Source organism: Battus philenor, unplaced genomic scaffold (assembly GCF_028537555.1).
Source record: "Battus philenor isolate CCGP_79_NKW_IND1 unplaced genomic scaffold, ilBatPhil1.0.hap1 SCAF_19, whole genome shotgun sequence".
Taxonomy (NCBI): Eukaryota; Metazoa; Arthropoda; class Insecta; order Lepidoptera; family Papilionidae; genus Battus; species Battus philenor.
The window spans coordinates 12,263,020-12,276,617 of record NW_027181681.1 but is presented as its reverse complement, the minus strand read 5'-3'; the positions used below and the strand labels follow the sequence as shown (position 1 = coordinate 12,276,617).

The window sequence follows — 13,598 nt, the reverse complement described above, 5'->3', positions numbered from 1 at the left end:
TAATGACGTCATAGCTTACTATATGACGTTATGATCAAAAATTGATTATCTGTATTAACATCCTACAGAACTTTATTAAAATTAAAAATGTTCGATAAAAGAATACACTTCATACTGTATATATTTAACAATATTTGTAGATTTATTAACATTTGTGACAGTGTTGGGTAGTTGAATAGATTTTAATAATTTACGTGTTTTAAACTATTTATATATCTAACTAAAATAGACTAAAATGAACTAAAAATAAACCATTATGTAGCGCAGGATGTTAGGACCAAAATAAACGGTTAGTCTGACGAATATGCGTTCACCCTTGAAACGCGGCCAATTTCTCTTATAATGTATCACAATTATAACATCGTAGCAAATTTGAAATAAAAAAAAAGATCAAAATTTAAAAAAATATAACATCTGTCAACAAACTGTCAATGTCAAAAATTTAATGCCTTTATAATGATTAATATTTAAATAAAGATTACAACATTGTTAATTATAAAACTAATAAATTTTAAACCACAAATTAAGCGCCTTTTAATATACCACAATTATTATATTGTAGTAATTTTGTTTTGTATTTCACTGTACTAGAGCTAAAATTAAAATATCATAGACAAAATAAAAAAAATATATCATATGTCAACAAACTGTCAATTTCTAATAATTAATTGAATTTATAAAGAATAATTTTTAAATAAACATTACTACATTTGTTTTAATAAAATAAATTATACAAGGAAATAATTTTTAAACAATTATTATATTGCTGCATATTCCATTTTAATTTCATTGCACAGGCACTCATGTCAACAATTAAAAGTAAAAAAAAAACAGAGAAAATAAAAATCATTCCATCTGTCATCAAACTGTCAATGTCAAATAGTTTATTTTTAAATAAAGTTTAATATTTATATTGGTTAATTTTTAAATTTATACTACTACTTTGTTATAATAAAATAAATAATAATACTAATCAATTTTATATAGTACTTTTTACAATATTAAAAGGTGGGTAGTTAAATGATTAGATTGGGTGGTAAGGAATTAAAAAAAAATACTCTGACATTCCGATATTAATTTACAAGGATACATTTCGATGTATTTTAGGAATACCTTGCAAAATAACTTTTACATTCTACATTCGTCAAAACGCAATCATTTTGGTCCTGTTACGGAGTCTGGCGTTGATTTTGGGCAGCCCTGTACAGTCAAGGGACTATAAATACTTTTAATTTCATATTTAGAACACCATTTCATATTTAGAACACATATTTCCTGGTAATATGGGATAGCTCAAGATCAGCGCCAGCTACCAGAAACACCAGCCCAGGGGTAAAAGGGCTAATCCGCCACCATGCCGCAAGCCACTATATTATCAAAATCTAAATACACAGCACGCATATTTGAACGAAGCCCTTGTTTCGTGTTGGATTGTCTCCGCAAATGTCTAGACTAGTAATTATTCTAACTACCGTCGAAAATATTTAGTTAAAAATATATGTATGTTTATTTGGATTTATTTCTAATTTAATTTAAAATTAATTCGAAATTCAAAATTACTGTCTTTGAGTTATTTCAGTGACTTTTCGATATCTTTAAATTTGCATAAAACTCTGAATGTCTATAATATTACGTCTATACATCTACACAATATTTAAAATTGTGTTAAATAGGTATAGATTAAAATAGTTTTTTTTATATTAATGAGGGTAGTTAATAAATTGAAATTAACTGTACAATATTTTTTTTACTTTGAAAAATATTAATTATAGCCAACATTGTTACTGATAACAAATGAATGAATGAAAATGTCCGATTGTCAATTGAGGGTAGATGAAAAATTCGAAATGATTTTCGATATTTAAAAATTTGAACGTTATCGAATAGAATTCTTGTTTTTCATACTTTTCGTCAATTTATACGATTTGAGGGTAGTTGAAAATTTTGGTTACGATTATTTTTCAACAGTTAAATTCGTTCATTAAGTGTGTATGCTAGCTTGTGTAGAGTTCGTTCAAAAGATGCGCCAAACATTTGGCAAACAGTCCAACACAAAGGGCAATACCGCGTCGCGGCGCGCCAGCTCCCCCACGATCCTTTGCATGGCGCGCTCGGTCTCAGCGAGCCGGGCTCGAAGCGCCTCCAGCTCCACGTCCCCTACGCCCGTATACTCATATTAACGTCGTAAATGTGACGTCATAACTACTCTTACGACGTAGGTATACACGAAAAATTTTAGTCGTAAAATATAAAACTAGTCACTCGTTATAACTTACAGTACCCCGCGATAAATATTGCACATCGACCTTTCGAAAGAGACAATCGGCTAATTTCGTCTTCGTAGAGCACTATCTCTGTCCCACACTACCTATGTGACGTTTTGTCAGTCTTTGTATTTTTGTTAATGTCGATTTTACCACGCGGTGTCCCTTTTATACCTTTATGCGGGAAGCAATTAGCGTCATCTGTCGAAACTACTTAGTTCCGACACATATACATATATATATATTTGATATCGTATGATATAAAATAATACATAACGGTAATATCTGCAATATTTACGTTACTAATTTTATGAAAGAACGTTCGAAAAATTTGAATATCGATAACGCTAGACTACCGCGTTTCCTTCATGAATATCCATAAAATATTAATTAAAAATAAAATACATTGCGTCATCGATTTATACTCACTTGCATCTCTCTCTTTCGGTCCTGTATTTGCGAGACATAAAACAATCATAGGGTAATTTAAATTATTGAAAATATTTGATGAGTTAGTTTTACATTATTTTTTTTTTGTTTTCTATAATTATCCTTACGCAATAAACTCCTTATAGAGTTGATGTCTAAAAATGAATATCTATTTCTCTTGGTCACGTCAAAACTTGGAAACGACTTTACCGATTTTATTTATCTTTATATAACTTTGCTAATACCTAGCAGAAGGAAAAGTTGAAACGCGTCTTTGACAGTTCGCTATGAAGTTCGCGCTTATGACAGTTCACTATAAAGTTCGCACATTTGACAGTTCCCTATAAAGTTTGCGCTTTTGACAGTGCACCATGAACTTCGTACGTTTGACAGTCCGCTTTACATTTCGCGCGTTTAACGATACATGCGGCAAATTTATCGGTAGGTATTTATCGATCATAAAATTTATTTCGCATTCTTATATATTATATATCCTATATATTCATACTTTTTTCAGATAACGGGTAGATAAAATTAACAATTTTATCATAGTTCAGTTCTATGAATGTTTACCTAAGGGTACAAGGGAAAACATTCCTGCTACAGGATATAACAAGATCAATGCTATATAAATGGCATCCGTTGTAAACTACGTAATAACATACACCAAACATAATATATATATCTCACCTAACTTGTCCGGCGAAGATCTGGAATCGTCACGGAAGACCCGCCTCCTGAACTGTGGATCTGGTGGGATGCTCTCGTAGGGTGACCCTGTGCGCTTGAACAAGATCTGGGGACACAGCAAATGGGTTTGAATGATTTTTCTAATGGTCCCTGTTATTGGGTGTCTCTCGTACATTCCCATGTCTTTGGTACGGAGAGATAATTACACTTCCTATCTTTTCTCGCTCTTCTTTCTTTCTTCTCAATTTCTCTCACTCGTTCTTCTATATTCCCTCAAATAATCTTTCATTCCTTTACATTCCATTACCACTCATGCATCGTCTCTTTTCTTTCACCATTTCCCCCTGGACCGCTTTTTTACAATTATTATTGCTTATTTCTTTTTCATAGATTTTTCTTCACCTTTTATTTCTTTTATTACTCTACCTCTCACTTTTTTGCATCGTTTAGATTTTATCGTATACAGTACAAATAGTAATAGGTACGTAAAAGCTATATATGGTTCAATGTATAGAATTATCAGCAAAATGTTTTAATGTTTTTACACTTATTTACAATCATCCTGTATGATATGATTGTTAAGAATTGCATCATATTAATTATTTTTATCTATAGGGATGCAAAAGGCTGATAATTTCTTGCAGTACAAGTTCAGAAGAGACAGATAGTAAACTATATTTAAATTTAATATGAAGAAAACTGAAATTAAAAATAAACGCATTTTCTTTCTATATAATCATTAAGTTATTTATTATTTCAAACTATTGATTTTAGTGTAAGGTGTTTCGTATAATAATTGACGACAAATGAGACATGTATTCAACTATTCTGTTACGTGATGTTACTCAGCTAAATTCATCAAAGTTTATACTTGTCTCCTTGACAGGCATTTTCGGACACCCTTGCTATATGATTAAGTCCAAAACGTAGTTCACTCACGGTGCCCTTCACCTCTGTCAGTCCATTGAGGGTACGGTTTAAAAAATAATCTAGATTCTTCTTCATTTTAAAAACTATAACATTAAAACTATAAAATTATTCATCACCAATAACATAGCATAGGATTGGCAAGTGTCAATGGATAGGTTATATCGCACGTAGAATAGACCGCCGCTGAAGCCTTAAAGTTCTGGAGTAGAGATTACAGCCCAGCAAACGCAGTTTAGGGTATTCGCCCACATAGTGGACATACGACCTTGGTTAGGAAGACGATATAGACTGATTTCAATGGTTCTTATTGAAAGTAAAAGTCCAACAGTGGGCATATATAAAGCAGTATGTTGGAGGAAAGTCGAAGGAAGATAGGCGACGCATGAAAGGTGATAAGGTATGGAAAAGAGTGGAAGAGAATGTAATAGCAAAAACAGATGAATGAGTGAAAGATATTTAGACGGATAAAATAGTGATGAAATAAACAACTTCCATTAGTTGTTATTTTGCGGAAGTCCATCCTAAGTAAGAAAAGGACCATATATATAGCTACTTCTGCCAATGCAGTAGTAGTCGTGCAATAAAGTGCACCGCCCGCCAGCCATCTCATAAATGCGCATGCGGCAAACAATGCGAATTACACAACTACCACCGTTAAATCACTCAACACGTGTTTCACCCCTCCACGGGGCATCTTCAGGAGTAATGTTACATCGATTAGTGCTAAACACAAAGACTGTGTCACTTAATTGCACGAATACTACTGCATTGACGGAAGTATCAACATATTGGTCCTTTTCTTTCTTAGAAATAAATAAATTATTAAGAAAATTTTGTCACCGTCCACCAATAACAGGGGAAGTAAGACAGTGAACATCCTATGATTTAAATCATGATAATGATGATGAAATATCAGAAGAGATCTTAGATAAAGTAAAGATAAGAAAATTAATTACCTTACTGAGAGTATAGACGAAGAACACGATAATGCAGATGGTGTAGATCGGCATCACGAAGCCCATTGAGGATTTGGGCGCCGGAACCGGACCGCCGGGGGATCCCAGCGGTGGACGCATACCCGGTATCGGAGGAGGCTGCAAATACATATAAAGTATAAGAACTATGAACTATATTGTGTAACACAAATTTAAATAAAGAACATGAAATCATATCAAAATTAAGGTTACAAAATCCAGACTTATCGTGGCAGAAAGAGATGAAAATAGCACGGAGAAGGTATGTCAAATTGAAATCAGATAGCAAATATACGGATATCACTTAGTATTTGCTGTAACTTATTTGGAAAACCGTGTTAAAGCGAAAACGTGTAAAACAAGTACCATGTAAATCGGGGGATAGGTGTATTTCTGAACAATGCTAGTATCAGCGAAGATATTTTTTTAAATGAATTCCTTCGATGGCCAAAGGACACCCCACTATCTCTGGATAAATAATTTTAAAAATCGCTACGAATGTAATTACTTTTTTTGGACTGTACTGTCACTACTGTCTAAATGGCACTTGCAGACTTCGCGGGTTTGAAGTGACAGAGCAGAGAGTTCGCCTAGCCAAGACATCTTTTAAGGTAGAAAAGCTCGGGGGTTCCCAGGGGAGCTTCGACTCGGGATGCTACTTACTACTATTTTACCGGATTGGAAGGCCATCGAGCTTTTAGATCTCTTTAAAGAACCTTCTATGAAAAGGCTAGGCTCTCACAAGGCTGTCACTGATAATACCCGCTTATCATTCCGATACAAGGACGTCCAGGAGGACAAAACTTCTGCTTGGCCGGATGCTACAGATATAATTACCAACCTGCGGCTCGCGAGCCATATGCCTCTCTTAGAAGGATAGTTGTGACTCTCGATAAATGTATTCGATATACATTTAAATATTTGTTTTGTTAAATAGGTTGTACACGGAGGCGGAAACGTATCGGAGTTTGTTTTCATAAAGTTACGTGAATATTTATACATCTCAGGGAATATTAACATGACGCGTATAAAACTAAAAAAAAGATAAGAAAGATAAGTAAAAAAGATAAGTAAAAGAAAGAAAGAAAATAAAAATGTAATCAAAATACACCAATAACTCACTTTGCGACGTGGTTACGTTCCAAAAAAACACCACGCATAGTGAATTAAGATTTTCTATAGCAAACCATGTAAAGATCGAAGATACGTTCCAGGGTTACGAAAATACTACTTTTTAAAAAGAAAATTGAACAAAGTAAACATTTAAAAAACAAAATTAATATAACTCTGCCAATAAATATATTAGGATAATATCTACATATTTTGTAACGTAATTGAAACTGAACTCCAAAATTAGCAAAACAAAGTGAAAATAAATCTATTAAAATTGCGTCGATTTTTAGTTTTAGTAAAGAGAATCCCCGAGTTTTGATGGCATGGCGCAATTAGAAACAAGTTTTGCTATCTTTTAGAAAAAAAAAAGAAAATTTAAAAAAAAAAATTAAAGACTCGGACCCAAAACAACGCAACCTCGAAAATCTAACGACGCACAGTGAAAATTAGTACTAATTAAGCAGCGACGCAACTTCGAAAAAATAAAACGCAAAACGAAATGACGCGAAGCGAGGTATTGGTGTATATATATTCTAGAGTCGCAAATTGGTGAAAGCCCCCGGGAAATTAGAAGTATTTTTATGCGGTGAATAGAGATGATATATAAAAACTCTCATGAAAATCCTCAACACCTTACGAAACAGTTAGGAATTGCCAAAATCGTATGACCATTATCCTTTGTAATCTTACAATACACGAACTCTTGTGGTAAATTGGTTCAAAAATCGCTTTCATCACGGACATACTACATTCGTTTAGACTTAATTTTTTCGTAATTACTATGTATTTCACGTAATTAGTATAAACGTTGGTATATGTCTATTATGTTAAAATTTTTGGTCAGAAAAATAAAAATATATAAAACCTTTTTCGAAATATCCTCCATTGACATGTCGGCGCACTACGCACTGGCACGAAACTGGACTATTTATAATTATATTTTTAAATTGATCGAAATCGCACCGAGCGGCAGGCGACCGGGTGACTCCGGAGCACGATCGTAAACACTGGCCGGTTCCGAATTTTACGATACACCGTCACTTCCGGTGGAATAGAACGCGCAGTGGTGGATTATTGGCTACCTATAGGTTCGATTCTCGGGAGATGGTACAACTAATATCTTTAGAATTAGTATCTACATCATTCGACATCATTATCAAGGCCATGCGAAATCTTTCTTGCAGTTTGCAATATTCACTTAAAATCATATTGATTATCCACAGGATAATTAACAATGATCACTTGTATTTAATGGAATAAGGCGTTACCTCGCGGAAGTCCATCCTAAGTAAGAAAATGACCAATATTTAGCCACTTCCGCACATGCAGTGGTAGTCGTGCAATTAAATGCACCGCCCGCCAGCCCGCTGATAAATGCGTATGCAGCAAACAATGCGAATCACACATCCGCCACCACCAAATTAATCCACACGTGTTTCACCCCTCCACGGGGCATCTTTAGGAGTTATGTTACACCGATTAGTGCCAAACACAGAGTCTCTGTGCGGAAGTGGCTAAATATTGGTCTTTTTCTCGCTTAATGATCACTTGTGTTCTTCATGAGAAGAAATTTTGAAAAAATTGAACTACCCCCTGAAAATATTTTAATACACGTAAATGTAACGTCTCTATCCCAACAATATAATACGGGTAACGAGAGATCCCTCAAATATAATAAAAAAGCCTTTTAGAATAATAAAAAAAAGGTTCTCTTGGAAATCAACGAGGCATCGACAGATATTGTAAAGGACTAATGGAATAAAAAGAAAATAGGAAATAACGAAATTAAAAGAAAATTCACCTGAATATGCATACGTGGCATTAGAGACAAGAGTTTCTCTATAAATACATTTAAAAAACTTTTAAGTTGAACGGTTTTTTGATACCCATATTGTGGTGGCTGTGGAACAATATGTACCTAGTCCGCCATTTTGGAACGGCGTCCATCTTGAATTTTAAATTTTGACATAATCATCGTGTTTTACTAGTGTGGGCTACACTAGTAAAACACGATGATTATGTACTTTCATTTGATACCCATATTGAGGGGGTTAAGGAAAAATATGTAATCCGCCATTTTGTATCAGCGGCCATCTTATATTTATAATGTTATTAATTTTATTATATTGTATTGTCATCTAAATTAAATGTGTGTACCAAATTTCAGATCAATCTGACAACGGGAAGGTGCTTAAATTTCAATTTCTAATTTTGACCCAAATAAACAAATTCCGTACGGGTCGAACTAAATAAAACCGTTTAAAAAACGAGGGTCATATAAAAACAAAAAAAAGTATGTTGGCGGCCTATATCCAACAGTGGACAAGACTATAACGACAATCATTCCATTAAGGATAGTGTCATTTACATTATTCATAGAGTAAATATGATTTATTATATTTAAAAAAGTGATATCTAATCATAAACATGTAAATCTAGTACGATCCAGACGTAATTGTAGACAGGACACTTCAAGGACGACGAGAAACGGGATCGCTTTGTTAACACGTTCTACACCTGTATTCAATTGTCAGATCAAATAAATAAGCATTATACAATAAGTGAAAAAATAATAATAATATAGTCGTACATAAAGGAATGACGTAGTTTCAAGATTTGCTCATTTGAAGTGGCAATAGGCGGAGCCCGGAAAGTTCTCAAGTGGCGACCACGAGTAGATGCCGCATGGATAGGTCCACCACCAGATGGACCGATGATATGATTCCGTTCGTGTAAATTTTCGTCCAGACATGGGCAGCACAAGACCAGCTGTTATAGCAATCTTTGAGGACGGGGGGGGAGGGGTTTCCCTTTGCCGAGGCGGTCTATCATCTGACAAAGATGATGATAATATGGACATACTTAATTGTATTTATAAAATAAGTTACGATCAAGAGATTTGGTCTTAGCCAAATGACTGATCAAATATCAGAAGAGAGTGTTTAATGTGATAGACATGTTGTTAACTGGCTTAGGTTATGTGCAGCTTCATCGATATTAAGCCCGCGGAAACAGGAGGTCCGGAGCCAAAAGTTATTCTGCTGGCAGATGGTATCTCAGTTACAACGAAGACGTACGCACGAAGAGGGACTATATCCCTGTAGGTGTATAGTATTGTCACTGTAGTGTAGTGTTAGTTTTGCGAAGCCTGAACTACTTGGCGATTGGGAGCAATGCAGGAAGACCTTGACCGCCCTCGCTTGCACGCGGGCGCCTGTGTCGTGAGTATTACTATGATGAGTGCGTGGTTATTGGCGCCCAACTGGGACCCGATTAGCGGTGCCATAGATTTGAGATGACGAGGGGAAGACGACGATGATGACATGAAGAGGGGGGAGAGGAACGGCGTTCCCCCTCGTTCTCAAAGAGGAATTTAATCAATGTCCCCATTGAGAGCGACGAAGAACGCCAGGATATCACCAGAGAGAGAAACCTGTAGAAAGCAGCCAGTAATCAATTTCTTCCATGGATCTTAATAGTTTTCTCCCCTGTGGATGTCCAACGCTAAGCTTGCCGGTCTACGGTCTGCAGAACTTTAAGGCTCTAATGGCCAAGGCTATGGAATCCTCAGGTAAGAAAAGTAATGTAAGGTATTGAGAACGAAAAAAGAAGAAAAAGATATTGAAGATATTACGAAGGATACGAGAGGATTGCTTTACCATGGTAAAGCAAAAAAAGAGATCCAATAAAAAAATTGCCGTCTGTTTTACCCAGTGTGATGGCTTCTGCTACTTCAATTTTGGTAACACGCTGAACTATGTCGATTGCTTTCTTTCGTCTCCAACTTTTCAATATATCTTAACCTATGTTATCAAGAATTTAAAATGTATTTGTATAACTAATTAATACTTTGGCTATTAGTCTAGTATACTGCGGGTAGTTTTAAAATCAATATAAATTTGAATTAAACATCATGCGTGGATTTCTTTCGAAAGAAATTGCCCATAACATGTTATACTACATCAAGTTAAGAAAGTTTAAGTGAAGCGCCTATCAAACCGGAATACTTATATTTGTGTAATGCAACTTGATACTGCGTGATAAGCATATATATACACTAAATTCTCACCGGAGCGTGTACATACGCGACTGCATTCGATATTAAAATCAATTATCTAAGTAATATCCTTCCCTAACAGTATAAGATCACACAGACAAACACTTATACTGATGTTTTAGTTACATTGATTGATTGCAATGATGATTGGTACTTTGCATCTCTTTGTTGATAATTGAATTTATTCGTAACCTAAAAGACTATAAGATAGACAGTGCTATACAAAATTATAATAGAAATAAATTAAATATCTAAATACTAATATTGAAAATAGTTATAAGATGTAAAATTAACTAAAAAGCTGTCAATTATATATAAATCGTATAAATAAACTAAACTGTAGTAATTTAGGATGAACGAAAGTATATTAGAGCGAAAGAGAAAAATTGACTGAATTGTTGCATGAAAAACATAAAAAGGAAATGAAAAATCTAATAAAGAAAGTACATCCCTGTTCCCAATAAAATAGGGGGTGAAATGAGAGGTCCACAATAGCAGAGGCCAAAAAAAGAAAAAATCTAAAAGATTAATAAGTGATTTGAAACGATTATTGAACGAGTACAATACCCGGCAATAAATATTGCACATCGACCTTTGGAAAGAGACAATCGGCTAATTTCGTCTTCGTAGAGCACTATCTCTGTCCCACACTACTAATGTGACGTTTTGGCAGTTGTACTTCGTGCGACAGAGACATCCTACTGTAAGACTTGTGAGATAGCTATATGAATCTATCATTACAAAAATTCCCAAAAAAATATTGGTGATATGAGCCTCTGTTTGTATTTCAAAACGATAGGAATGGATTTTAAAACTCTATAAATACTTAGTACTTGATAAATATGCTGTGATATAAGAAGCAAAGATAATACAGGATAAATAAATAACATAAAGATAAAAGATTTTGGTTGAAGATGTAAAAAATGAGAGAAATTATTTATACCCGAAATGTAACATCCACGCGTGGTAAAGGAGAAAATAAAAATAATACTTCTTACATAAGACATTTTTATTAACAAGACTCGATATAGATAAGACATGATCTGACCCGTTTTTCTAATAGTTTCAGCCAATGTTCCCGTTTTTAATCTTTTAGTATTTTTTAAATTTCAAATTTATTACATTATGTATAGAATTCTCTGTAATATACCATCACACTAACTTTCTGAACTGCAAGCCATCTTGCCATGTAGTTTGAATTGCAAAAGTGTTTTTTCTGAAGTAATTTAGTCATTTAGTAAGATTAGTGTACATTCCAAGTAATAAATCAACAATGTAAAATAAAATGTCGAAACCAATATCTTATGATGGCCGATTTCGACATTTTGTAATTTCATATCCAGTCTTGTGTTATGATATTGGGATCCGCCATCTTGTTAAGACGGATTATGTCATCTTGCAATACTCAAAACTGCCATTTGGTGATGGTGGAATACGCCATTTTGTGATACAAGATTATGCCATTTTGTGATGCCCAAATCCGTCATTATGTATTCATAGAATGCACCATTTAGTAATAAGAGAATACGCCATTTTATGTTGATAGAATACATCATTTTGTGATGATTGAATACACCATTTTGTGTTGATAGAATACACCATTTCGTGATGATTGAATACACCATTTTGTGATGAAATACGCCAATTTGGGATGATAATAAGCCACTTTTTGTTGATAGACTACACCATTTTGTAATGATAGAATACACCATTTCGTGATGATAGAATACGCCATTTTGCGTTGATAGAATACATCATTTTGTGATGTTTGAATACACCATTTTTGTTGATAGAATACACCATTTTGTGATTATAGAATACACCATTTTGTGATAATAGAATACGCCAATTTGTGATGATATAATACGCTATTTTGTGATGATATAATACGCCAATTTGTGATAATATAATTCGCTATTTTGTGATGATAGAATACGACATTTTGTGATGATAGAATACGCTGTCTCAGGTTGCCAAAATCTGCCATTTTGTGATGATGGAATACGTCATCTTGTAACACTGAAATCAGTCATTTTGTGATGTCCAAATCTACCATTTTGCGATGATGGAATATCCGATCTAGTGACGCCCTTATCCACCATTTTATGATCATGGAATACGCCATCTAGAAGTGCTGAAATCCATAAATTTGTAATGATGAAATACCCTATCTTGATTAAAGCCATCGGCAGTTCGTATTGATTTATTAATTATAAATCAAATAACTCTTTTGTATATATATTCAATATTAACTAACAAAAAAGCATTAATTTTTTTAAATATAGACTCAATTTTTGATTAGTAATATTTTATCTTAATATTTGCTATTTTATTTAATATATTTAATCAAAAAAGGTCTTACTGCCAATTATTCACGTAACTGTCATTAAAACTATTCTAAATTTAAAAATACAAAATTGTACATTTTCAACAAAAGTGTACTGCGCGCAGGAAGTATTGTGATAACAGAATACGAGTGACTACGCTAGTTCGTCGCCTCAGTGCATTTGTAATGCTAATTCCGCCGACAAATTCTACAAGGTTGTTAGTTTCAATTATGTGTACGAAATATGAAATAAGAAACTATTGATTATATTTTGCAAATACGTAAGTTTAAATTCATAGTACGCTTTGTGTTTATAAGACTTGACAGATGTGAATCTAAGTAAGAAAAGGACCAATATATAGCTACTTCCGCTATGCAGCAGTAGTCGTGCAATTAAGTGCACCGCCCGCCAGCCCGCTGATCGACCTAACCTAACCCGCGTTCAAGCGAGGGCGGTCCGGAGAGGCCCGTGTCTCTCCCGACCTCCGAATAATCCTCGCTTCGTGCAACATACTCAACACCCCACTCATTACACTATACACCTACACGGTTATAGTCCTCCGCGTGTAGACGTCTTCGTCGTACCTGAGGTACGAACCCCAACGTAAAACTTTTAGTCTGTGGACCTCTGTTTCCACGGGCTAAATTTCGATGAACACAGCACAACATCAATTACATCAAATAGGCCCGCTGATAAATGCGCATGCGGCAAACAATGCGAATCACACAACTACCATCGTTAAATCACTCAACGTGTTTCACCCCTCCACAGGGCATTTTCAGGAGTAATGTTACATCAAGTGTCAAACAGAGTG

General features: G+C 34.4%; 1 protein-coding gene across 5 annotated transcripts in view; it reads right to left on the bottom strand.

Moving 5' to 3' along the window:
* RIC-3 (RIC3 acetylcholine receptor chaperone) overlaps nt 1-13,598 on the bottom strand; it is a 52,626-nt gene that overhangs the window by 13,270 nt on the left and 25,758 nt on the right. For 4 of the 5 annotated variants that reach the window (XM_068764020.1, XM_068764021.1, XM_068764019.1 and 1 more), the window contains 3 exons: nt 5,270-5,407; nt 3,384-3,489; nt 2,694-2,714 (listed from right to left, as the gene is read on the bottom strand). In XM_068764020.1, coding sequence (XP_068620121.1) covers nt 2,694-2,714; nt 3,384-3,489; nt 5,270-5,407 — 265 coding nt within the window. The remainder of the gene's footprint in view (nt 1-2,693; nt 2,715-3,383; nt 3,490-5,269; nt 5,408-13,598) is intronic. The other variant, XM_068764018.1, reaches the window with a different exon arrangement.